We start from the raw sequence: 27,774 nt of genomic DNA, 5'->3' as shown, positions 1-27,774 counted from the left end.
ATGGCAGGCTGGTAAAGCCTATAGACTTTCCTCAAGTAACTAGGCCCAGCCAGTTGGCCCGTGCTCACATCCTATTCATTTATCTTTTCATTCAACAAACACTTGTTGAAGGCCTGTTACGTGCTACGTTCTAATCTTCAGAACTTGATCCCTGGCTTTTTATCCATCTTCCCTTACGCTCGCTTTGTTTGACAGACCAGACAGACAACAGCATAGGAAATGCGTATTTAATCATTCTCTTGAATGGTCAGAACTCAAAAATCAAGTTTTCTATAACAAAATGTAATACAGTCACGGTGGGTCCAAAGTGCCGGGAGGCCGGTGGTCAACACATGAAGAGTATGGGCAGGGGGGTTGTGAACAGAACATTCTTTTCGATCAGAGCTTCATTCCTCAGGGTCTCACTTCAAAGGTTCATCGCCCCTGCTTTCAGAAGTCTCTGTGTGTTTCAAGGAAGGTACATGTTTTTGTTGCCTTAATTTGAAGTGTGACCAGGCAAGGTCCTGAGCTCCAAATTTGGAGCACAAGAACTTGAGATGGAGTGCAGGCCGATCTCACAGAGCCTGATTTGTACACTAGGACAGAGGGAAAGGACCCAGCTGAAGATAACCCTATCGGGAATGCCTGATTGCCTGACACTGAGCTCTGGCTGTCTGTACTGACACCTCTGTGCTGAGACCGAGGACAGGGCCTGTTTGTGGGAAGCAAACAGCTTTGTTTGCTCCCCTCTTTTCTAGATCCTTGTCTACTCTGCATCAGGGCTTCTTGTGACAGCACGACTGACGTTTTGGGCCAGATAATTCTTTGTTGTGGGTGGTCGTCCTGTACATTGTAGGATGTTGAGCAACCTCCCTGAGTTCTATCCATGACAGTAGCACCCTCCCCTCTCCCCCAAGTTGTGACACCTCCACTTGTCTCCAGACATATCCAGATGTCCCCTGCGTGTGGGGATGGGTGTGAAAAATCACCATCGTTGAGTAGCTGAGCATGCTCTAGATGCTGTTGAGAGTTGAGGTCATCGCCGTCCACACAGGATACAAAGCAGAAGCCTGACACCTCGTGATGATACGGTGCCCTATACAGTGATGGTGAGAGGTCCTTTCCCGGACCGTTCAGGATGAACATCATCTGGGAAATGTAATGGCATTTGTTTGTTTTAAAAACAAGAGGCTCAGGTAATTTAGAAAATCCGTGTCATAATTTTTGTGTTACATTTATGACCTTCTCCACATTTCTTTAGCATTTGTCAGGTGGAAGGAGATTCCAAGGCGCTCTTGGGTCATCCTAATGAAAAGTGATTTGACCCATCACTAAAATTCAGCCATCTCTGAATTGTGAAGGGACACCCAATTACCAGCTTCATATTATATCCACTGCAGTTTAATTCATAGAGTAGAAGATGTGGATCTATTGCAGTCAGAACGTTCTGGGATTTTAGGGCAACATTACAGCAATATAAAGATTCAGAGACGAGGGAGATACAGTATCCCTTCCTCTCACTCCCTGGATGGGCAGGGGTAAGGGGAGGTCCCTGAGGTATGGATACACCTGTCTCCACATGCATTTTACTCAGTCTTAACACATTTCCAGTTCAGGTGAATTATGTTCCCAGCTTTAAATATACATCTTTGAAGATAGATTTATCTTGTTCATCTTGGAGTCTTCCGTGGGTTGCTTTTGGCTTTTTTTTGCTTCTTGATCTTATTAGTTCACTCCAAATTTCATTTCCCCCCAGAAATATAAAACTAGGTCATATCTTGTGGTGAAATAGTTCTGCAGATTCCTGGGCTTCTGAAAATAACAGAAATAGGCTATCATTACAACCATTCAGCAAACATTTATTGAGAACTGATGGTCTCTACCCCTGTATATGGGTATCTCTTGTTCAGAAATGGGCTGGTTATTCTGTATTTTGATGGTGTTCCACCAAGACCACATGGTACCATGGGTTGCTGGGGGAAAGGAGATGGCTTGAGTCTCTTCTTAAGGGAGGGGATCATCCTTAGAGCAAACAGGAACTGAGAGATGAACTATGAGGCTCCTGGGTAGAAGCAGAAAGATGGCTTCTGCTTGAGTTTCCAACCAAGGAAAGCATGTGACCTAAAGTGTTGTGACCCGTGTTGGTTGGCAGCTGTCTCAGAGCTTCCTGGGTGTAATCCGACACTGCCTCCCACCCCCCCCCCCACCCGCCCTCAACATGTAGGTCAGGGAGAGATCCAAGGAGGCAGGTTACTCCAGGTTGGTAGGTGGCAGTGTCAGTGAGCAGAGGGCACTTACATATGAGGCTTGTCATGGGCGACAACAAGATGAGTGGATCCCTGCAAATCTTTATACATAAAGGGGCCTTCAGGAGGTTCAAATACCGTGCAAGGTGTTCTCAACACTACATCATCATCTCAAGGCCATGTTCTTGGAGCAGCCTCTGGGAGTGGGAAAGGCAAGTGGGAACCACATTCCAAGGACAGAGGAGGAGGTGAGGAGCCTCTGATCACCCGGGTCTAGCTCATAGGTCAACTGATAGTCACGTCTTTTCATTGACCTTCCCCAACAGTCACTTATAATGTGTGTCATAAGTAATGATCTATTTGGTTATTAAACAAAATATTTCAAGGTTATCCCTCTATAGTTCTAGGGAGAACGAGCTAATCAGTTAACAGTATATAACGTATACATACTGCATGTGAACATTATCCCCTACATGTATGTCACGGCTTTTAAAAAAGCCTGCAAATTACTGCTTGAAGGGAATACAAGGTAAAGATGAATAAGCTATACTTTATAGGTCAGATTATCTAGTTGCAGGATATTAAAAATGTATTTACAGTGTTGTGGGGCATGAAGGAAAGAAGAAAGCGTTCCTTCTACTAGTGAGATCCTCAAGAGAGAGTTTCCTCAGGGAAATCTCCCTCCGCTGGCAGCGGTGGAGGCGGGAACTGGCTGGTTTCCTTACAGAGAATCCTTTCTGTGCACTGCGCGGTTGTGTTTGGAGCAGGAGAAAGAATGAAAAGCAGATCAACAGAGCTTCGCCTGCCCTACTTAACAATCTAGGCAAGGAGTGGATGTGCCTTAGAGAGTGGAAGATATCATACATTATTCATGCTTGCCAAGGGGATGCGGAATAAAGGGACCATCAGGAAAGTGGGCCATAAGCTGGGAAGCACTCGATTGAAATGGGTGAAGGAAGCATGGATTTGGGTCGCCATAGAGCAGAGGGCACCTCCAGGAAGGAGCAGTGAGAGAGGGAGCAGAGCCAGAGAGAGGAGTGGGCAGCTGAGAGGAGGAGGAAGTTCAGGGCGAGACACCATTAGAGAGCTGTGACCACATGGCTGAGGACTTCAACTTTGACGTAACAGTGCCCAGAGAGTGACTTGAGGTCCCAGAGCAAAGGAGGGCTGTGATGAAAATAGCATTTGAATAATTGTATTTTGCTATCTTGTTTCCTATCACCGGAAACAGGGAAAGGAAGGAGCAAGTATAAGGTTTTAGAACTAGGCTGGTGTGTGAAGCAATGAAGGCTGGATTAGGGTCAATCTGAGGGACAACATGGGACAATGCTACAGGGCTTGGTAGCAAATGGACACGAAGGCCATGGGGGACAAAAATAGCTCTAAGGTTGTGAGCCTGGGCCCATGGTGGTGATGCCACCGAATGTGGTCGTGCCGACTGGAGTTTCATGAGCTCAGCCGTGTACAAATTCCACACGCAGAAGGTGATTCAGAGAGAAACGTCCTGCCAGTGATTGGAGCCGGAGGACTGAGGTGATAGGGAGAAGCCTCAACAGGGGAGGTTGGTTGCTGAGTCACTTGTCAAATTTCTGGTCAAGAGGAGCTTTGCTGGAGGGGTAGGAGGAGGTCACTTGTGGGAGCAATGATGTTCATGTCATGATGCTTCGGAAAATAACGGTGAAATCCAGGGGAACTCTCGGGGCCAAACATCTCTTTCTCTTTCTCTTTTTGCCTTGTGGATGGGTGACTCAATAAATGAAAAGATGTTTGAATTTACACAAATATTTGAATGGCATCGTTGTTTTCTGCTCTAAGCGTATCGATGAGAGCTACACTCTTTGTTCACAAACATTTACCTTTCACAATACCGGTGGGAATAGGGCCCACTGGCCTGGCACCATCCAGTGTTTCTCTCTGAGGCTGACGCCGGAGGTTGCTTGCCTCATGTGAGGAACACCAGCACCCACGGAACCGACCCCCACCCCATTCGTGATTCATCTCACCTGTCGTACCAGTGACTGTGCATGTTTCCGTGTGGCCAAGGCACCTTATTTGAGCATCAGGTAAGGGGAGAGAGGCAGGAGTCCCCAGATGATGGCAAAGAAAGAAGAGACACACAGGGAGGCCTTTGAGTTCAGCAGCTGCAGGTGACTCCGCCTTTTAATCTCCGAGTCTACAAAGGGACAGAAACAAGTTCAGGGTCACAGAGGAAAAGCTGGAGGTCTTCTTCGCATGGCTGGATAGCAAAGAAAAGTACCTGAAAGACTCAACAAGTTGTTTCTAATACACCTTATACCCCAGTTGGGGGGCAGTTCTGTACCCTATTCTCTACCCCTCGAAACTGGCTTAAAATCTGAGCTTTCTCCTTCTTCAAAGGAAGTTCCATTCTGTGGTCCACTCCAGCGGACACTCAGCCAAATGAAAAACAATGCCAATACAGAGATCGTTACTGCTCAGCAAACAATGAATAGGGTGAACCGTCATGGCCAGTGTTTGCTTTCAGACGTATTTGTTCCTGTAGGCAGGCACCTTTGCAGGCTCTGTGTCCTTTGCTTCCTCACAACACTACAAAGCGTTGAGAAAGTATCGTCCTCATTTTGAAGCAGAGAAAGGTAGAAGTGAAGAAATGAAATTACTCTTCTTTTACTCTCTTTCCTTCCTAGACACCCCAGTCTCATCTAGTTCATTCCAGCTGTGACACTTGCTAGCTGTGTGACTTTAGGCAAGTTACTCAATCTGTACATGCCTCAGTTTCTTCACCTATAAAACCAGGCTAAAAATAATAGCAATCTACTCCCTAGACAACTTCCGAGGATTAGTGAGTTAATACGTGTAAAGCACTTTGAACAGGACCTGGCACGTACTAAGCACTCAGGAGGTATCACCTGGCACAACAATAACAGTGACCCCACTCAAGCCCAGTAAGTTTTACTTCCACTAGGCTGATGATCGCTTCCAGACCCACCTCCATAGTGTGAACCCCCGTCCCGAGTTCCACATCTGGATTTACGGCTGCTACCGAACATGTCGGTTAAAAATTTAATCATTCAGTAAATATTTTTTGAGCACCCGCCATTGGGGTTCAAAGGAGTCCAGTAAAAAAACCAACCAACCAACCAAACAAACAAACAAAAGCCCCACTCTCTTCCCCAGCTGAGTTCTGAATCAATTAAAGGATGGGATAAAAAGAGTGGGGCTGCTGGAAGACCAGAATAGCACCTTTATTATTGGCAAGGGTGACAATAAAAGATGAAGCTTTGTCTTCAGGCAGATGGGCTGCAGCCCAGGCTGTCCCAGGGACGGGCAGCACCAGACAGGGACAGGCTTCCCGTCACAAGGGCAGATTGCGCTTGGGAAAAACTGGTGGCTTAGAGGAGCGGAATAGAATGTAGACTTCCTGGGGGTTAGCTAGAGAGTTAAGGAAAGAATGGAGCCAAACTCCTTGTGTCTAGCTTCTCCTATTAAGGTCACCCATCAGATAAATTAATTCCTCCTCCTCGGGGAAGAAGGGGAGGAAGGGAGAGAAGAGAGAGGCTAGAAGGGTTACACTGATGGGGATCCCTGGTCATGGAAGGAAAAATGTAGAGTAGAGTTGAAGGTTTGGGGGAGAATGCTGTCACATGCTGGATAATGTGCTAAGCAGTGGACATGTGTACCTGTGTGCACAATGGGCCCTGTCAGCTCCACCTCTCTAGAACCCTCGTCTTCATGTGTCTTCTCCTGTGTTTTAGGTTTTTTTTTTTTGTTTTTTTGTTTGTTTTTTTTTTTGTCGACGGCATTACTAACGTCCTAAGCAAGCTGGGTAGAAATATCAGATGCATTTTGACTTGCTCTTGCTGTCGTCCATCCTATTTGTGTCACCAAGATCATTTTTTTTCATTAACCTTTAATTCTTCCTCTTTCCTTTCCACTCTCACTGCCCCAGGTAAAGCCCTCATCGTTTCTCCCCTGGACCGCTGGCATAGGTTCCTGACTTCATACTTTCCTACTCTATCAAAACCATTCTTCTTGTCCTTCAAAGCCTAGCTTGAACTCTGCCTCATCTACTGAGCCACAGTCATAATTAACAACGCTTTCCCCTAGACGCCATGTCTACACTGTGACTGACCTCTCATGACATTTGTGTTATTCATCTCAGTGGTTCATAGGGCTTAAAAAACTGCTTTGTACATGTTTGGCACACAATAGATACTTGCTGAATGAATGCCCTAAATTAGCAGTATAGTCAGAGAACACAGGATATAAACTTCATGGTCTCATCCGATTGTTTAAAAACATGTATGGAGGGGCGCCTGGGTGGCTCAGTCGGTTAAGCGTCCGACTTCGGCTCAGGTCATGATCTCACGGTCTGTGAGTTCGAGCCCCGCGTCGGGCTCTGGGCTGATGGCTCAGAGCCTGGAGCCTGCTTCTGATTCTGTGTCTCCCTCTCTCTCTGCCCCTCCCCCGTTCATGCTCTGTCTCTCTCTGTCTCAAAAATAAATAAACGTTAAAAAAAAAATTAAAAAAATAAAAACATGTATGGAGTCATTACCTTGTACATGGCAAGAAGGAATTGTGTTAATTTTCTGAATTTTGAGCTATGTCATGCTGTCATATGGTAGTCAGTCCTAGTTCTGATACATGGGACACTTGTCCTAATGCATTCAATAAACGTGTGGAAAAAGAATCTGCTCACAGAATAAAACGTGTGCTCAATTTCTGTGGTTTGTTCAGTTATTGTCCTTTCTATCAGAAGGCATTAGTTACACAGTTTGGAGATATTTATTGAGATCTGAACTGAGATACTGGTGTTAACACCCGTTGTTCTAAATGCCCAATGCTTCATTCCCCCCTTTCCTTCTAGGAAGGCCTTCCATCAGGTACTATCCCATTGGTCTGTGTGTGGGCAGCTGACCCAAGTTGAGCCTTTCTGAGAATGTAGGATAGGACTGAAGGATTGAGGCTCACTCTGGTTACTCTACTGAGTGAGAGAGACTTTTAAACTAGGAACTCTTGGCACTCACATTCTGCCCTATAGACTAAAACAAGAGAAACCAAATTAGAGAGTAAAGAGAGAATAGAGAATTGACAATCCCAATAGAGTTTAAATTCTTGGTTCCAGCACTTCCTGAAGCCAAATCGCACTTTGTGTCCTTGGTTCTACAAGATATCCTAATGTTCTTTTATTAAATTTCCCTTTTACCTTAGGCCTGTTTGAGCTGGTTTTCTGTTGCAGTCAACTAAGAGCATCTATTTACTACAGTCACCAATTTGTTCCTCAGGATGGCGGAAGAGCTCTCTTTTTCTCATATGTATGATTTTTTTTTTTTTGGTTAGATACTTTTTTTATTGTGGTAAACATATCACAGATGTACCATATTTACCATTTTTAAATGTACAGTTCAGTAGTTTTAAATATATTCACATTATTGTGAAACAGACTTCCAAAACTTTTTCATCTTGCAAATCTGAAACTCTATACCCGTTAAACAACTCCCTTTGCCTTTCTCTTCCCCCAAGCTGCTGGTAACCACCATTCTACTTCCTATTTCTATGAATTTGACTACTCCATTAGATATCTCATATGAGTAGGATCATAGAGGATTTGTCTTTCTATGACTGGCTTATTTCATGTAGCATGATATTCTGAAAATGTATCCACTTTGCAGCATGTGAGAGAATTTCCTTCCTTTTTAAGGCTGAGTAATATTCCATTGCATGTATGCACCACATTTCGTTTATTCATATATCTCTTATGGACATTTTGGGTTGTTTCCATCTCTTGTCTATTGTGAATCATGCTGCTATGAACATGGGTGAACAAATATCTCTTTCAGAACCTGCTTTCAATTCTTTTGGATATATATACAGAAGGTATTGTTAGATCACATGCTAGTTCTATTTTTAATTCTTTGAGGAATCTCCATTCTGTTTTCTAGAGCGGCTGCACCATTTTATAATCTCATCAACATGTACAACGGTTCCAATTTCTTCACATCCTCACCAAAACTTGTTTTTTCCTGAGATTTTTTTTTTTGATACTAGCTCTTCTAATGGTTGTGGGGCGATATGTGATTTTGATTTGCATTTCTCTGATGATCTGTGATATTGAGCATCTTTTCATACATTTGTTGGCCATTTGTTTGTATCTTCTTTGGAGAAATGTCCGTTCAAGGTCTTTGTCCATTTTTTTAATTAGGTTATTTGATTTTTGTTGTTGTTGTTGAGTTGTAGAAGTTCTTCATGGATTCTGGATACTACCCCTTTATCAGATATATGATTTGCAAATACTTTCTCCCATGCCACAGGTTGCTTTTTCATATTTACAATTTGAAATTAAAAAGTAAGCTGACAGAAATATGATTTATTCAGTTAAATTCAGCAAACATTCTTTATCAAACTGGCTAGGGGGTTATCAATTTTGTTAATTCTTTCAAAGAACCAGCTTCTGGTTTCATTGATCTGTTCTACTGTTTTTTTTGGGTTTCGATAGCATTAATTTCTGCTCTAATCTTTTTTTATATTAAATATAATTTATTGTCAAATTGGTTTCCATATAAGACCCAGTGCTCATCCCAACATGTGCCCTCCTCAATGCCCATCACCCACTTTCCCCTCTCTCCCACCCCCCATCAACCCTCAGTTTGTTCTCAGTATTTAAGAGTCTCTTATGGTTTGCCTCCCTCCCTCCCTGTAACTTCCCCCCTTCCCCCTCCCCCATGGTCTTCTGTTAAGTTTCTCAGGATCCATATATGAGTGAAAACATGTGGTATCTGACTTTCTCTCCCAGACTTATTTCACTTAGCATAACACTGTCCAATTCTATCCACGTTGCTGCAAATGGCCAGATTTTATTCTTTCTCATTGCCAAGTAGTATTCCATTGTATATATAAACCACATCTTCTTTATCCATTCATTAGTTGATGGAAATTTAGGCTCTTTCCATAATTTGGCTATTGTTGAAAGTGCTGCTGTAAACATTGAGGTACATGTGCCCGTATGCATCAGCACTCCTGTATCCCTTGGGTAAATTCCTAGCAGTGCTATTGTTGGGTCATGGGGTAGATCTATTTTTAATTTTTTGAGGAACCTCCATACTGTTTTCCAGAGTGGCTGCACCAGTTTGCATTCCCACCAACAGTGCAAGAGGGTTCCCATTTATCCACATCCTCGGCAGCATCTATAGCCTCCTGATTTGTTCATTTTAGCCACTCTGACCAGCGTGAGGTGGTATCTCAGTGTGGTTTTGATTTGTATTTCCCTCATGAGCAGTGACATTGAGCATCTTTTTATGTGTCTATTGGCCATTTGGATGTCTTCTTTAGAAAAGTGTCTAGGGGCGCCTGGGTGGCTCAGTCAGTTAAGCGTCCGACTTCGGCTCAGGTCACGATCTCGCGGTATGTGAGTTCGAGCCCCGCATCGGGCTCTGTGCTGACTGCTCAGAGCCTGGAGCCCGTTTCAGATTCTGTGTCTCCCTCTCTCTCTGACCCTCCCCCGTTCATGTTCTGTCTCTCTCTGTCTCAAAAATAAATGAATGTTAAAAAAAAAAAAAAGAAAAGAAAAGAAAAGTGTCTATTCATGTCTTCTTCCCATTTCTCCACTGGATTATTTGTTTTTCAGGTCTGGAGTTTGGTGAGTTCTTTACAGATTTTGGATACTAGCCCTTTATCTGATATGTCATTTACAAATGTCTTTTCCCATTCTGTTGGTTGCCTTTTAGTTTTGTTGATTGTTTCCTTTGCAGTAATTTCTGCTCTAATCTTTAGTATTTCCTGTCTTCTGGTGGTTTTGGGTTTTATTTGCTGTTCTTTTTCCGGCTCTTTAAGGTTTAAGGTTAGATTGTGTATCTGAGACCTTTCTTTCTTCTTTAGGAAGGCCTGGATTGCTATATACTTTCCTCTTATGACCACCTTTGCTGAATCCCAGAGGTTTTGGGCTGTGGTATTATCATTTTCATTGGCTTCCATGTACTTTTTAATTTCCTTTTTAACTTCTTGGTTAGCCCATTCATTCTTTAGTAGGAGGTTCTTTAGTCTCCAAGTATTTGTAACCTTTCCAAATTTTTTCTTGTGGGTGATTTCAAGTTTCATAGCATTGTGGTCTGAAAATATGCACGGTATGATCTCGATCTTTTTGTACTTGTTGAGGGCTGATTTGTGTCCCAGTATGTGGTCTATTCTGGAGAATGTTCCATGTGCACTGGAGAAGAATGTATATTCCACTGCTTTAGGATGAAATGTTCTGAATATATCTGTTAAGTCCATCTGGTCCAGTGTGTCATTCAAAGCCATTTTTTTCCTTATTGATTTTCTGATTAGATGATCTGTCCATTGTTGTAAGTGGGGTGTTGAAGTCCCCTACTATTATGGTATTATCAATGAGTTTCTTTATGCTTGTGATTAATTGATTTATATATTTGGGTGCTCACACATTTGGAGTATAAATGTTTACAATTGTTAGGTCTTCTTGGTGGATAGTCCCCTTAATTATGATATAATGCCCTTTTTCATCTCTTGATACAGTCTTTATTTTAAAGTCTAAATGGTCTGATATAAGTATGGCTACTCTGGCTTTCTTTTGTCGACCATTAGCAGGATAGATGGTTCTCCATCCCTTACTTTCAATCTGAAGGTGTCTTTAGATCTAAAGTGGGTCTCTTGTAAACAGCATACAGGTGGATCTTGTTTTCTTATCCATTCCGTTACCCTGCATCTTTTGATTGGAGTATTTAGTCCATTGGTGTTTAGAGTGAGTACTGAAAGATATGAATTTATTACCATTATGTTACTTGTAGAGTTGGAGTTTCTGGTGGTGTTCTCTGGTCCTTTCTAGTCTTTGTTGCTTTTGAGATATATATATATATATAATATAAAATATAATATAAAATATTATATTTATAATATAATATAATATATTATAATATATAGTTATAAAATATATATTTATATATAATATAAAATATATATATATAAAATAGTCTTTTCTATTTTATATTTATATCTTTTCTATTATATATATATATATATATATATATATATATATATATATATAGTCTTTTCTCCCCTCAGAGAGCCCCCCTTAAAATTTCTTGCAGGGCTGGTTTAGTGGTCACAGACTCCTTTAATTTTTGTTTGTCTGGGAAACTTTTTATCTCTCCTTCTATTTTGAATGACAGCCTTGCTGGATAAAGAATTCTTGGCTGTATATTTTTCTGATTCAGCACTTTGAATATATCCTGCCATTCCTTTCTGGCCTGCCAAGTTTCTGTGGATAGGTCTGCTGCAAACCTGATCTGTCTTCCCTCGTAGGTTAAGGACTTTTTCCCCTTGCTGCTTTCATGATTCTTTCCTTACCTGAATATTTTGTGAATTTGACTATGATATGCCTTGTTGATGGTCGGTTTTTGTTGAATCTAATGGGAGTCCTCTGTGCTTTCTGGATTTTGATGTCTGTGTCTTCTCCCAGGTTAGGAAAGTTTTCTGCTATGATTTGCTCAAATAACCCTTCTACCCCTTTTTCTCTCTCTTCATCTTCTGGGACCCCTATGATTCTGATATTGTTCCTTTTTAATGTGTCACTGATTTCTCTAATTCTTAAATCGTGCTCTTTTGTCTTAGTCTTCTTTTTTTCTGCTTCATTATTCTCTAGAAGTTTGTCCTCTAGATCGCTGATTCTCTGCTCTGCCTCATCAGTCCTTGCCGCCGTGACATCCATTCAAGATTGCAGTTCAGTTATAGCACTTTTTATTTCATTATGACTGGCTTTTACTTCTTTATTTCCACAGAAAGGGATTCTAATCTATTTTCAACTCCACCTAGTATTCTTATTATCGTGATTCTAAATTCTGGTTCAGACATCTTGCTTGTGTCTGTGTTAGTTAAGTCCCTGGCTGTTGTCTCTTCCTGCTCTTTCTTTTGGAGTGAATTCCTTTGTTTCATCATTTTGAAGGGAGAAAAGGAATTAATTAGGTAAAAAAATTAAAAACAATTAAAATTAAAAATAATTAAAGTTAAAAAATTAAAAACAACAAACACACACACACAAAATCAAATAAATGGTGCTAGATCCTAGGTGTGTTTTGGTCTGGGTGTTGAAAGGGGCTTGATAGATTAGAGGAAAAAGGGGAAAGAAAAAAAAAAAGAAATCGTTTGAAAATTTGAAAAAATGAATACACTGAGATAGAATAAAATGATAAGATGGAAGTAAAATAGAATTTGAAAAAATTTACACAAGACTAAAAAATATAGTAGAAAAAAATTAAAAAAAAATATTTTTAATAAAAATTGAAAGTAAAAATAAATTTTTTTTCTTTCTGTATTCAAGAAAAAGAAGAAAAAGAGAAAGAGAAAGAAAAATAAAGGAAAAAAAATTGAATAGATGGACCAGTGAACAGACTGAAATACAATTGAAATTACACCATTTTCCCCTAGAAGTCAAACTATGAAGTACTTTATAGTCCGTAAACTAAGTAGGTGGAGAGATTTGTCATGTTCCCGAAGAGCGAGGTTGGCCCAGTTGGGCGGGGCTCAGTGTAATGGCTCCGTTCTCCACTAGATGGTGCTGCTTAGCTTACCAGGGTGGATTGTTGTGGCGCGTGTAGGTGTGTATATGCGCATGCGTGGGAGGGGCAAAAATGGCGTCACCCAGCTACCTCGTCTCTTGTCGCGCACCCATCCTTTGTCTCTGGCTTCCGGCGGCTCCCCGCTTTTATACCCTGCGTGACCAAGCCATCAGGGTGCCAGGCGGCACTTCCCTCCTGAGTTTTATCTCAGATGAGACTGTGTTTCCCGACCCCTCACTTCCGAGGGACCGCGGCTCTGACCAGATCCACCTCTCTGTGGGAGGGTCTCACCGAGCACTGGCCGGGTGCCGCCGCCCCCAGGAACGTTGGCGGGACTGTGCTGCTGACGCCCAGAGACTGCGGCTGGGCTGGGTGCCAGCCGCCCCAGAGAAAGTTCCCGCGATCGGGTGGCAGCAGCGTTTCAGAGATTATGGAAAATCTCAACCCGCATCTGGCTTCACCCCCAGCGACCTTGTTCCAGCACCAGCGAATACGATTGTTCTCCGGGGTCCACTGGGACGGGGTGGCTGCACAGCCTCTACCGAATGTCCTCCCAGCAGGGGAACCGCCTCTCCCCTTGTGGCCCGAAGAGCCCCGGACCCCACTCTACTCCTGGGGATTCGCCCTTCCCACCGGAGCACCGCCAGGTATCAGCTGCGGAGTTGCAGACTCTGTGCTCCCTGTTTATAGTCTTAATGGAATTTAAACCCTCTCCTCTCCTTTCTCCCTTTTCAGTTCAGTCCCTGCGGCTGTTTCCACTTTTCCGCTTTCTGTCCAGCTGTTTTTGAGGGGGAGTGCTTTTCCCGTATTCTCCATCATCTCCCTGGATGGAAAAACAGCTCCCTGCCCTCCATGGCTTCTCTCCCCCGGTTCACCTCTCTGTTCCATGTACCTGCTGAGTTCTGTGGTTCAGGTTGTGCAGATTGTTGTGTTAATCCTCAAATCAGTTTTCTCGGTGTGCAGGATCTGCTAAATTCAGCAAACATTCTTGATAGGTCTCTTAAATGTGCAAGGTATTCCACTGGTTCTGGGCTGGATATGAGACAGCAGTTCTCCTGACATACGCCTTCCACTCTAGACTGAATTTTTAATTCAGCTGCCGTAGGGACGGTCTTAAAAGTCATAATCCAGTCTGTGCATTTTCTAGACACTAGCTCAACCCTAGGTTTTGTGTGTGTGTGTGTGTGCGCGCATGAAAACAGGGAAACTAGCACGTTGGGCCTCTCTGAGTCTTGGTTGTGTCAGCCTGGGAGGCCACTTAATGCCAGAGCTTTCAGATAAATCCCAGGCCAGTGTTAGTAGGATCATGAGCCAGTCCCAGATGGGCTGAATAAGACTAAGTCAGACCCTAAAAAAGTCTTCTCAAAAGCAGGCTAGAACCAAATCAGTTTTGGGGGGTTAGGCATGTAGATCACCCAGGTTAGGAAAGCTGGATATGTCAAAGCTGAATATGTCAAAGATGTCAAATAATTGTCATTTTCCTCATTGCTTCACCAAAGCAGACCTACTGAGTTAGGGCCACAGATTCCTAAATACTGCTTTCCAGGGAACCATCCCCAGTCAGTGAGAAGGCATATAAGATGAAGCCTCATTGCAATTTTTGACCTATATGCCATAAATATTGTCTTGTGTTAGGCTTCTTCTTATGTAATGCAGTCCCAACTATAATTGTGGCTAAGGTCTCCATGAAGAGGACTCTAGAGCTTTCCATTCCCTGATACATAATATATCTGTTAAAGAAATTAGATTTTAATTCAGATTTGATTCTCACCCCCAATAAACCCATACGAAAAGTGTACAAAAAGCATGGAGAAACCCACCTGTCACTTTGATATCCCCTGTGGCTTTGGCAATGTTGTTCTCAATCATACAGGAGTACGTGTTGTTGATCGTGACATTGTAGAGTACGGACACAACCTTCATGGTCACATTCTCAGAGTTCAGCTCAAAGCTGGTATTGGAGACTTCTGAGAAGTTGGCTCCCTGGTCAACTTGGGATGCCCAGACCACTGTAGGCTGGGGGAACCATCGGGGAGCCTCACACCGTAGGCTCTCTGAGCTGGCATTATAGTCCACGTTCACCTCTGGGATGCTGAAGGCTGCAGGATTGAAAGGGGCAGATGTCAAGGTCATAGCAATAAAACAATATAGCCTTTGAAGTGCAAGGTCTTAAAAACACAGTCATTTCCACCACCGAAGTGACTCAATACTTCCCCAGTGGGCTGTCTGTGCATGGCCCATTGTATAGTAGTTTCCAGTAAAGATTTACACAACCCTTTGGCCAAGACCTAAGTTTTAGGTATCATTGTTATAACAGGTAAATCTCTCCAACTAAGATGAGTTCCAGTTTATCCCTTTAAAGATAAAGGATAAAGTTGATCACCAGAAAGTGTATCCCTTAAGGAAATTGGGCATTTTCTCAGGTACCTGTGAAGCCTCTTGGATTTTTTTATGTATTTTTCTGCCTGGAGGATAAAGTTAGGGTGGGGAAGGAGAAGGAGAAGGAAAAAACAAACAGCATTCACCTGTCGCCCACAGAAATTCCATACACAGGCCTTCCCATCATGGTGGTTTAGATTTTCTTGGGTGGAGCCTCTCCAGCCCTGGTGTCCAGGGGTAGAGGCAGGCATTTGTCTCCTTCTAAGATAGTTCTCCTTCTTGGGGAGGTAAATGAACTTGGAAATTAAGACTAGCTTCTTCAAATATTCAGGCAGAAAGATACTTATGGAAAAATGTTAAGTCCTGGACTTTTGACTGTAAAACGCTTATTATGCCAGGATATAATTTATTAAGTTATTTAGCACTTTCCTTCGCCCGGGACTGTGCTGGAACTGAGTGAGTGGTACAAGGAAAGACCTTGCCTTGCCCTTAAAGAGTCTGCCATCTAGCAGGGGAGATGAGACTCATCCCCTCCCAGCAGGCAGGGAATGAGCTCCCGGGAGATGATGTAAGGAACTGAGTGTACATGACAGTGAACCACCATTTATTGAGGGTGTTCTCTGTGCCAGGTACCAAATTCCAGACATTATTTCATTTGATCCTCACAACAGTTACAAGGATATCTATTATCACCATTTTAAAAATAAGCTTTTAAGTTTGGCATAATTTTAGATTTACAGAAACGTCGCCAGGATAGCACAGCGATCTTGTATACACCTCACCCCATTTTCCCTAATGTTAACATCTTAAATAACCATGGCACATCTGTCAAAATGTGCCAGAGAAACCCATCACTGGTACATAACTGGTACATAACTATTATGTAGTTATAATAGAAGCCATCACTGGTACATAACTATTAACTTATCTCCAGACTTTGTTTGCATTTCACCAGTTTTCCCACTAATGTCCTTTTTCTTCCCCAGCATCCCATATTGCATTTGGTCCTCCCGTCCTCTTAGGTTCCTCTGGCCTGTGACGGTATCTCAGTCTCTCCATGTTTTTCCTGATCTTGACAGTTTTGAGTGGTATTGGTCAGATATTTTGTGGGATGCCCCTCTCTTGGAATCTGTCTGATGTTTTTCTCATGATTAGATTGGTGCTATGGGTTTCGGAAAGGAAGACTGTGGGAGGAAGAGTATCCTTCTCATCATGTCACATCAGAAGGCATGCTATCAACATGACTTATCACTGATGAGGTTAACTTTGACCACCCGGCTGAGGCAGGTTTCTCTGGAAGCTGGACTTCCTGAGAAAAACACACACTATGTGTGGTCATGGGGGAGGGAGGAAGTGTTAAGCTCTACCTCCAGGAGTGGGGAGATCTAAATACATTATTTGGAATTCATCTGTAAAGGTTGGTGCCATCTCCCTCATATTTATAGAAGTATGGACTCACATGTTTATTTTATACTTGGAGTTCTAATTTAATACCATGCTGTTTATATGGTTGCTCAGACTGTTCCAGCTTTGCCATTGGAAGCCCTTTCAGTTGGCTCCAGTGTCCCTTTGAGATGACCCTAGGAATCCCCATTTTAAGATGAAGAAACTAAGGCCCAGTCAGGTTGCCTTGCCCAGGTCACTATACTTGTCCAGGTCTGGCTCTAGATCTGTGCCTCAAACAAATATAAACACATATTATGAAGTGTCCAAGGAAGGCCTGTGCAGGCCAGGAGACCTCGGGATACTTTCTGCCTATCTTGCAAGGCCTTTCTCAAATGCCAAATTCTCCATGGGGGCTTTCCTATTTGTCCCCTCCCTAGGCATTTGGATGTGATCTCTCTCTCTCCCTCTGAATCCCCAAATCACTGTGTATTTCTCTTAAAGCATTTGATACACTTTACCAATTATTATAGTTATTTACCCATTTTTCTTATCTCTGCCCCAGCCCTCAACTCTATATGCTCTATACAAAGAGCTCTTCAAGACGGGGGACAATCATCTAGTTTTCTTAATCATCTTTTTACTCCTTACAGCACATTTCTGAGTTCCTTGTACAGTAATTCACCAAGCTGAGTTGATAAGGAAGGGTGGATTTCACTGGGGGAGGATTAGTGAGTTTATAGGACAATACTGTTTTCCATTAGTTCCTTTTGAAGTCTTCCTAAAATGGGTTCCACTGCCATAAGCCCCTGGAGGTGCTGAATTCAGACTTGGGCTAGGGCCTACTTCTTGTAGAAAAGTCTCAGGCCAGATCACAGGTTTCTCTTGCTAGTAATGACACAGGCTACCATGAAAGAGACCACGTTTATTTTGGCAAGATATTTCAGGGAATATACCTGAAAATCTGGAAAAGACTAGAGTCCAGAACAGAAGATTTTAAGATCTAATATGATAGGGGGCTATTTTTGGAGTTGCTGTGGGTCTTGGACAGCAAGGATGGCTGCTGGCAGAATTCAGACAGTCTTCACCTTATTGGTCACTCTTGGGCACACATATTCCATCAGCCATCCATGGTCTTTAGCCCCAAATACCTTTGGGCACCTACCTTTGGGCACTTTCTTTCCCTCTTCCCCAAAGTGACTCACCTCCAGTTTTATACTCAAGGTTAGCATTCCCCTTGCCTTTGGAGGTGATGATGTAACATTTATAGGTGCCAGCATCTGTGAGTTGCACGTTTTTCAGCCTCAGAGAGGCATTGCCACCTATCACTTGATCCGCAAACACAGCCGTCCTGCCTCTGAACATCTCGTCTTGGTCTGACAGGTCGTCTTTGCCTTCTTTGAACTCATGTACCAAGCCCATAACACCTTCCTTCAGCCACTGTATCACGATATCAGAAAGTTTGATGTCAGGTTCAAAAATGCAGCTCAGGATTCCATCCTCCCCGATGTTCCCAGCGGAGGTGAGAGTAGTGACTCTAATGGAGTGTCTCCCTGCAATTCAGGAAGCAAGGGTCAATGCTGAGGGAAGTCTTGGAATGTCTACAACCAAACCCTTCATTACTGAAGGCCAAACACTTCTGGAATAAATTAGAAATGTAGAAGAACAGGAGAGGCATAAAAAAAGAAGACATAAGAATAGAAAGAACAGGAACACAGTAGCCTTGATCTACAGCAGATCTGCTTTTTGGAACAGGCAACCCAAACTTGAGAGGTGACAAGTAGAGAACATACGGAACTTGGAGTTTGAAATGGGAATTCAAGTCCTGGCTTTCTGACTTAATAGCTGTGTGAGCTTGAGTAAATCATGTAACCTCTCTGGGTCTCAGAAAAATGGAGGGAATGATATCTGTCTTCCCCACCTGAAAGGGTTCTTATGAGGATCAAATCAAATGGACGTGAACTTGATTTGCAAACTGCAATGACACACATCAGGTATTGTTACTCTTGGTTAACCAGAAGTGGCACAGAAGTGAGACCTCACGTTAACTAAATGTGGCTAGTGATTCTGAAGAATGCTAGATTCTAAAGTGCTGTTACTTTGATCTCCATTTGGATGATGAAGAAACCAAAGCAAAGAGGAGATAAGTGACTTGGTCAAGGTTATAGTGCTAGCTATGGTGTAATGAAGAATGGTACTTAATTTAATTGATTTTTGGCTTAAGATAGATACCACCCTGCCCTCCAAACATACCACCAGTAGAAATATTAATTATGATGCCAGACATATCCACTGCCTCTCCCCCACTTGCCCAGTGGACAGCCTGTGCAATCTGTGAAGGACTGGCCAACTGAATGACTGGGCATGCCTGTAGGGGTGATTTAATTAACCAAATCTTCTTCTTCTTTTTTAAAATATAATTTATTGTCAATTTGGTTTCCATACAACACCCAGTGCTCATTCCAACAGGTGCCCTCCTCAATGCCCATCACCCACTTTCCCCTCTCCCCCACCCCCAACCAACCCTCAGTGTGTTCTCAGTACTTAAGAGTCTCTTATTAACCGAATCTTCTTGAGAGACTCCTTCCGTGGTTGGTTGTGAAGTGAAGGAGGGGGAGGGGCATTTGAGCCCAAGAGGAGAGTGGAGCCGATCCAAAGTGTGGGGGAGAGAACATGCGAGAGAAAGATGAAGAGAATCCTCCACCCCTAGAGCTGTCTTAGATCCTGAGGGGTTCCACGTCTAGTTCCTGTCCCAATCTCTGAGTACCTTTTAAACAAATGCTTTGTTTGTTGTATTAAAACAGTCAGCGCACACCTCTCCTTCTTAGAGCCAAAAAAGTCCTACTTGATGGGTCCTGAGCATTTCTTGGCTTCCCTGTTGGTATTTCTGCACTTCATCTTTGCTTCCATCCAATCTAGTTTACATGCATTCATCTTACGGGTAGACCTTAAAATACAGTCTGGACACATCAGTTTTATAATCACTAATCTTCCACGGCTCCCAAAGGCTGTGGAGTAAATAAAGTTCAGACTTACTAGCATGGCCTTCAAAGCTAAATCCTGGTTGGCACATAGTAAGTGCCCCATAGATATTAGTTTTTATCGCTGCCTTTCCAGTCTCATTTCCTAACACATCCTTCCATAGTCTCTACTATTTATGTATATCAAGTGATTTATTGATTTTCTGCTTTCACTGGAAAAAATACACAAGGTATGCATGCTATTTTTCAGATTCAAGAGGTAAATGCTATGAACATAAGGATATCCTTGGCATTTCACCTCTCCTAGCCCATTAGGGATTGGAACTAATTGGCTCGTGGAAAGTAGGTGAAGGTACTGGATGGAGGACAGACCCGAAGAAGCTAAGCTCAATGGGTTTATTTAGAAAGAACAGAGTTACTGATAGAAGAACAGTTCTAGGTGAAAAAGAGGCAGGGGAAAAAAAAACCTGTGCACAGGCTGGCTTGGGAGGAAGTTGCTCAGACTTTTGAGTGTGGGGGAAGTGAGACCTGGGAGCAGCTGCCATGCACAGTGGCCATTCACGTGGGAGATTTGGGAGAGAAATTATGAAAGACGACTGTACGGAGTTTCAGTGCGTTATATGAATGCAACAGGCCCCATCCCCTGCCTTGGCATTTTCTTGAACGCTGCTTTAAAGATTTAATTTGCTTTTCAATTATTTTTACTTGACAGACTAATATCCAAGACATTCCAGGGTAGTACTGGTTATACCATTATACTATGCATCTTCACACCCCTGTTCATCTCACACCTACAATTTATAGTTCTCCCCTCTCCTTTATCACCAGCTATCCAAATTCTACTTCTATGCAAGGCTGTTCAGATGGCAGCCCTTGCGTGAAGCCCTCTTTTGATCTGCCAAGACAAAATTAATAGATTCTCTACTCTCCCATAATACTTTCCCTTGCCTTTATTATAGCAGCTGTCTCCCTCCACCTTGTGTCTGGTCTGTCCCTGGCACACATTTGTAAGCTTTTCAAGGACGGAGACTGTCTTCATGATATTCGTAAGCCCTATAATGCTCTGATTTTATATGTCAACTTGACTGGGCCATGGGATGCCCAGGCATTTGGTCAGACATTCTGGGGCGTCTGTGAGGATGTTTCTGGATAAGATTAACATTTGATTCAGTAGATGGAGTAAAACAGGTCACCCCCCCGCCCCTTATATGGGGGGCATCATGCAATCAGTAGAAGGCCTGAATAGAACACAAAGCCTGAGTAAGAGGGAACTCCGACTGCCTGATTGCTTTCAGCTGGGACGTTCGTCTTTTCCTGTCTTTGGGCTAGACCTGAAACACTGTCTTCTTGGATCTTGAGCCTGCCAGTTTTGGGACTGGAACTACATCATTGGCTCTCCAGGTTCTCAAGCCTTTGGACTCAGATTGGAACTCAACCATCTGGGTCTCCAGCTTGATGAAGCAGATCTTGGGATTTTTTAGCCTCCACAATTGTGTGAGCCAATTCTTTCTAAATCTCTCCCTCCCTCTCTCTCATTACACACACACACACACACACACACACACACACTCCAATTGGTTCTGGGTTCTGTTTCTCGGGACAACCCTGACTAATACAAATTTTGGTACTAAGAAGTGAGGTGCTGGTGTAATAGACTAGTAAGCATGTGGAAGGTGCTTTGAAACAGGGTCCTGGGTAGGGGCTGGAAGAATTTTAAGATGCATGTTAGAAATATGGATGTTAAGGGTGATTCTGGTAAGGTCTCAGATGGAAACGAGGAACATGTTATTGGAAACTGGAGGAAAAGTCATCCTGTTATAAAGTGGGAAATAACTTGGTTAAACTATGTTCTAGTGTTTCGTGGAAAGTTGAATTTATAAGTGATGGAATTTTGAATTTACAAGTAATGGAATTGGGTATATAATTAATTGATTGTATATTTTTAAAGTGATCTCTACACCAAATGTGGGGCTCGAACTCATGACCTCGAGATCAAGAGTCAGATGCTTTACTCACTGAGCCAGCCAGGTGCCCCTAGCTGAGATTTCTAAGCAAAGGTGTGAAGGAGCATTTTGGTTACTCCTGACTGCTTATATAGTAAAATTTAAGAAAGGAAAGAGATGAATTGAAGAAGGAATTGTTAAGTTAAAAAAGAACCATAACTTGAAGATTTGGAAATTTCTCAGCCTATCCATATTGCAAAAAAATGAGAAAGGTTTAATTAGCCACCTCGGCAGAAGCCAGGAATAGAAATGGGGACTACACCAGCAGCAACAGCACCAGCAGGGGACAGAAAAACTAAAGGGGATAGAAAAAATGAGACAAATGAAGGAAGGCTGTCAGATTTCTTAGATCCTGCAGGCCAAGACCATAGAGCTGTAAATATGTGCTATTCTTCCAGAAAAGGGAAAAACAATCTAAAGGTGATGCGCAGAGATCATCGGGTGTGCCTCCTTCCTTTCAAAGGATGAGGGCCATTGTCTGTGTTTCAATCGGCCAGAGGGCCACTACCATTGTAGCCTTAGAGATGGGGCCACCTAAAACCTGGGGAGGACTTTCCAGCCTCCAGAACTGTGAGAAAATAAATTTCTGTTTTTTAAGCCACCCAGTCTATGATATTTTGTTATGGCAGCCTGAACAAAGTAAGACAAGTGCCTAATGCTACATTTCTACAAAGAAAAATAGTGTTTGTTCATTGAATAAATACATGAATGAGTGAATGGAAATAAGTAGAAATCAAGGCACTATATGAGATAATGCTACTATCCAAAATGGTTATAGGAATAAGGAATATTCAGCAGGATTACCGCATCTAAATTTTGGGGAAACGTGAGCCAGTGAAAAAGAAGGCAATGAAAATACAGAGATTCTCAATATAATCATGGAGCAAATGTAACTATGTTAGAGCAGGGATAAATTTGATTGTAGTTTATAAAGTGCCATTAAAGTTGAATTGAAAAATTACTTTTCAGAAAAAATACATGATTAACACAGTTTATAGAGAGAATGAAATGGTAATGACATATCTTAGTTTGGTAATTGTGCTACCGAATTAATTTTAATGTGTTGGCCTTGAGCCCAAAGGTAGAGAATTTGCTGAAATATCTCTTAGAGAACTTAATGATTGAAAGTAGGCAAGTGTGGAGTGCCCCAGGGACCCACTGCAGGCTCTAGCCCATTTAAGGTTGCATTAAAGATGTGGCAGATGGAATGAGCATAATGTCGATTAAATGCTCCCCTCCCTTATCAAATCAAGAGGAGGAATAAAAACTAGGGAGAACTTAAAAAACCATGAGGACCTAGCCATGGCTTTGCACCCAGAAAGCAATCAATAAATGCTTGTTAGCTGAATAAATGATGATTAAAAGTGATTAAAGGAAATTTAATTTGCAAGCAATAGCACACAAATATTGCTTTTCAAAAAAAAGAGAAGAAAATAAAAGAAAGAAAAAGAAAGAAAGAGAGAAAGAAAGAAAGGAAAGAAAGAAAGAAATCTGTATTCAAACTTGCAAGCAAATATTGGCTCAAAGAGCCAATTGTTTTAGGAAACACAATCTGGCCTGGTAGTATTCTCCAGGCCTCTTAACCACCAGTGGCTCTTGTGTGATTTGGTGAGCCAAAGGGTAAAAGGACTCCAGGCGATGGGTTCGAGGTGGTTATCTATTGATAGAGATTTCTGTTAATTGAAACAGGCACAGATTTTAAGAATTTCACTGGCCTCTAAGATTTGAACTTTAAAGTTGGAAAGCCCTGCCACTTACTGAAAATGCATTCTCTAGCCCTTGAGGGCTAATTGCTCTGACAGCTCTGGTTTGCATCGGAGAAGAGTAGCTGTAAAAGAGAAGCAGGCCAAAACCTAAGCGGTTCTGTTTTCACACTGGGTGAGTGCTATTCAATTGCCCTGCCCTGTAGGAGCAGAAATCTCTTGGAAAGTGAGGGTACAGGTGACACAAGGCAAGACTTCTTTACAGAAATTATGAATCTGGAATGTCCAGTGCCACTGGATAAAACCTGGAAAATGAACTTTCTTTTGAAATGACTCAGTAAGACAAGTTCTGTACATTCCAGTAGCATAGACAGCATACTGGGAGCTTTCAGGAATGGTTGCTCGGCATTGGCTGGAAACACCCAGCCACCTGGATGGACACCATAGCATAAGGCTTAAAGGTGGCAACACGTAGGCTTAAGCTGGCACCAATGTGAGTGCCCCTCTTGCCAGAGAGGAGAGCAGGATTGGGGGTAACGGCTGCTTCTGTGAGAAGAAATGAGGAGGGATGCTGGGCCATGCTAGATGAAGGGACAATGTGGGAAGCCACCGTAGAATATGGTGTTTGAGAACGGGTATCAGGCTGTCTGGATTTAAGTCTCATCTCTGCCACTTACTGGATATGTGATCTTGGGCAAGTTTTCTAACTTCTTTATTTCATTTTTTTTTCATCTTTTAAAAATTTTTTAACGTTTACTTATTTTTGAGAGACAGGGACAGAACATGAACAGAGGAGGGGCGGAGAGTGAGAGACACAGAATCCAAAGCAGGCTCCAGGCTCTGAGCTGTCAGCACAGAGCCCGACGTGGGACTCGACCTCATGAACCGCGAGATCGTGACTTGAGTCAAGGTTGGACGCTTAACCGACTGAGCCACCCAGGCGCCCCTAAAATTAAGATGTTAATGATAGTAGCTCCCTCAGACAATCCCTGAAAGGTCTAAAGGATACAGCGCAGGCAAAGAGCTTAACATAGCACCTGACTTGCCACATGTTAAATCTTAATGCTTTCGATAACCATTATTAACTAGAATCATTTGGAAAGATTGCAGATCAGAGCACCAGGAGGACAGGGAGACTTTACTAAGTGCTTCAGTTATAGTGACTCCTTTTAAGCCTGGTAAGAACCAGGAAAGATAAGAATTACCATTATGCCCTTCTTATGACTGAGGATAAAGAGGCTCCATGGGATTAAATAGCTGGCCGAAGCTCTGTCTAGCATGTAGTGGAGCCAGGATCAAACACAATCTTGTCTGGAACTAACCCTGTGCTCTTTCTACCACATTTGGCTTATATCCATGACCAGCTTGAGACACACAGAGAGCCTATCCAGTAAGATGGTATCTTTACCTTACGTAAAATTAAAAACGATTGAAAACCATGAAACGAAAGTAAGAAAGGCCAACAACTGTTTCTCAGATGACTACAATTAAAAAATATCTATATTTCTATATCTATATCTAGATATCTAGATAGGTTATCTAGACCTAGATCTAGAAATATAGATCTGTATGCCTCTCAAATACTTTGCAGACAATTTGTTCAGTCTCCTGTTTCGGTGCCATGAGCACATGCCTGGTTGGCTTAGCCAGTGTCCAAAGATGGAGTATTTATTATGAAACCGTGTCCTGTGGCTTCCTGCCCTGGCCTAACTTCAGAGGAGGTATCCAGCCCTGGCATGGCCAGGAAATTGCGGAAGTTTTAAGAAGTGCCATATAAATGCATTAATAACAACAATTTATTATTAATAGCACCGATGCTATCAATCTAAATAACAGTGACAGCCATTTATTACACTCATGTGCCAGGTACTTCGCAAACACTTTTCTCATTGAATTCCCACAACGGCTCTTTTATCAGCGAGGAAACCATTTCTGGAAAGTTAAGTTATATCCCCAAAGACATACAGTCAGTGTCAGACCTGAGATGAGAACGTCTCTGTCTGATCCCTCAACTCTTCCCTTACCCAGAGCTGTTCCAAGTCATCCAGTGAGTGAGTGACAGTGTGAGGACTGGGCTGCAGAGGGTCAGGGACCTTTCCACGGCGTCCGCCCCCACCCCCCGCCCCCGTCTCGAAGGGCCATCCACAAAGGCTGTCCTATAACCAGGGATTAATGGGAGCCTCTCAACCTCTCTTCCAAATAATTCACCTCACGTGCATTTTATGTGTTCTGGGGTCCACTCTTCAGGAGTGGGGTGGCAATGAGGAGCTGGCATATGTGACCTCAGGAGAGTGTTGGAGAGGTGGAATTGTTTTCCGTATTTAGGAATATCTCTATGTCTGAGCTGCGGTCTCAGGAATGATGCCTGCAAGGCACACCAGAAAACACCCTTCCCTGCCACAACTCTGTACGAAAGTCATTATCTGTACCGGGGAGGTAGGGAAGAGTGTGGGTTCCGGAAGAAAATTACCAGGGCCTGAAACACAACTGTGCCATTTGCTAGCTGCGTGCAACCTTGGGTGGATAGTTATTGGGAGGGAGGAATAATACTTGTCTCCTCTTTGTTGTGAATAGTAAATTGGATAATGTATGCAAAGTTATTTATTGCAGTGAGGTGCACATAGGAAAGATTCAAAAGATATTGCCATCATCATCACCATCACCTACGTAATGCCATTTCCTTAATTTCACTGCCTTGTGTATGAAGCCAGCTAACATTTTGTTAAAGTGGATTTATTTATTTTGAGAGACAGAGCAGGGGGGAGAGGGGAAGAGAGAGAGGAAGAGAGAGAATCCTAAGCAGGCTCCACACTGTCAGCGTGGAGCCCAACGTGAGGCCCAAACTTGTGAACCGTGAGATCATGACCTGAGCCAAAATCAAGAATCGGGCACTAACTGACTGAGCCGGGCGCCCCAAGCCAGCTAACATTTTATTGAATTTATCTAAAGTGTGATAATATGATGCTCTTGGGTAAGGGTTATGGGCGTTTTAATAAAGGCAACTGAGAAAAATCCAACTAAAGAGTGTTAAATTCATAAACAGCCTATTGTATTCAAAATGACCAGCTTTAACCCCATGAAATAGGACGGAGGCAGAAAACCTCTTTATTGGCAGTAGGGTTTTAATATTACTGGTGGGATATTGCTGGACTGGGTAGACTAGCTTTTATCCATGTATTTGCTTCTCCAAGCACCCATCCACTTGTCCGTTCAAAAAAGCACTTAGGGAGTACCCTCTGAGCATCCTCTTCAGGGGACGGAACTAAGTACTGAGGTCGTTGTAGTCATACAATAGGAAAAGTGTGAGTGGCAAAATGTTGACTGTCACAGGGAAGCTGTGGCAATGTGAAAATTCTTGCTAGGGTGGTCAAGTAAAAGATAATTCCATAAGGGGTGTCATGCCAAGCCGTTTAGCCCTAAGCCCAAAAAAGTTTCGTCACCAAGATTTAGAATGCAGGACAAACACTAGAGTTGTTGTTGTTGTTTTTGTTGTTTTTAAGGCAGTGTATTTTTTATTTTATTTTATTTTATTTTTAGAGAGAGAGAGTGTGCGAGCAGGGAAGAGGGACAGAGAGAGGCGGGGGGAGGGAGAGAGAATCTCAAGCAGGCTCCTTGCACAGCATGGAGCTTGATGAAGGGCTGAAGCCCATGACCATGGGAACATGACCTGAGCCAAAATCAAGAGTTAGACACTCAACTGACTGAGCCACCCAGGCGCCTAGGGTTTTAATTCAAGGAGGTGTATAAGATCCAGAATGGGTAAATTATAACTAAGGAAGAGCTAATTAAGCATTAGTGAAGAAGTTACCAAAATGTATATACTGATATCTTTAAAAGTTAGTTCAAAATATTCACTTTATCAGTCAATATTTTATTTCCCAATGTATATACACACATATTTTATAATACATATTTGTAATATGTGTGTATATATGAATATATTTAAAATTTTTTAATGTTTATTTTTGAGAGACAGAGAGACAGAGACAGAGACAGAGTGCAAGTGGGGGAAACACAGAGAGAGGGGGAGACACAGAATCCGAAGCAGGCTCCAGGCTGTGAGCTGTCAGCACAGAGCCTGATGCAGGGCTTGAGCCCATGAACCACAAGATCATGACCTGAGCCAAAGTCGGATGCTTAACTGACTGAGCCATCTAGGCGCCCCTATATGAGTGTGTTAAAGTACAACACATATACATAAAAATGTACACATCGTAACTGTACAGTCTGCAGAATTATCACATTTTCATTTCCACGTAACCACCACCCATACCAAGAACTAGAACTTGACTATCCCACAGAAGTCCCCTCATGCTGCCTCCTAAAGGCTACCCCCTCAACTCTTCCCAGGGTAGTAACCACTATTCTCCTTTCTAATAGAGATTCATTTGCCTGTTTATGAACTATATATACGTGGAATTATATAGAACGTACTGTTTTGTGTCTGCTTCTGTCACTCAACATTATGATGCTCATATGAACATGCACTCAGTCTCCTCAGTCACCAGGAAATAGAAATTAAAACCACAAAAGGATTCTACAGTATCTAGGGTTGGTGA

At 42.6% G+C, this 27,774-nt stretch overlaps 1 protein-coding gene across 2 annotated transcripts in view; it reads right to left on the bottom strand.

The window, feature by feature from the left end:
- Positions 1-213: 213 nt before the first annotated feature.
- VTCN1 (V-set domain containing T cell activation inhibitor 1) overlaps positions 214-27,774 on the bottom strand; it is a 63,523-nt gene continuing 35,962 nt past the window's right edge. Inside the window, exons 3-6 of one of the 2 annotated variants that reach the window (XM_019457987.2) lie at positions 17,734-18,081; positions 14,587-14,865; positions 4,229-4,398; positions 214-1,791 (exon numbers count right to left, since the gene is read on the bottom strand). In XM_019457987.2, the coding sequence (XP_019313532.1) occupies positions 4,274-4,398; positions 14,587-14,865; positions 17,734-18,081 (752 nt within the window). In that variant the 3' untranslated portion in view covers positions 214-1,791; positions 4,229-4,273. Of the gene's footprint in view, positions 1,792-4,228; positions 4,399-4,450; positions 4,814-14,578; positions 14,866-17,733; positions 18,082-27,774 lie in introns of those variants that run through there. The other variant, XM_053890715.1, reaches the window with a different exon arrangement.

The sequence above is a fragment of the Panthera pardus genome, unplaced genomic scaffold, assembly GCF_024362965.1.
Source record: "Panthera pardus isolate Hobbes unplaced genomic scaffold, ASM2436296v1 HiC_scaffold_11, whole genome shotgun sequence".
NCBI classification, from domain to species: Eukaryota; Metazoa; Chordata; class Mammalia; order Carnivora; family Felidae; genus Panthera; species Panthera pardus.
The sequence above is the reverse complement of the archived record's forward strand: the minus strand, read 5'-3'. Positions and strand labels throughout refer to the sequence as shown.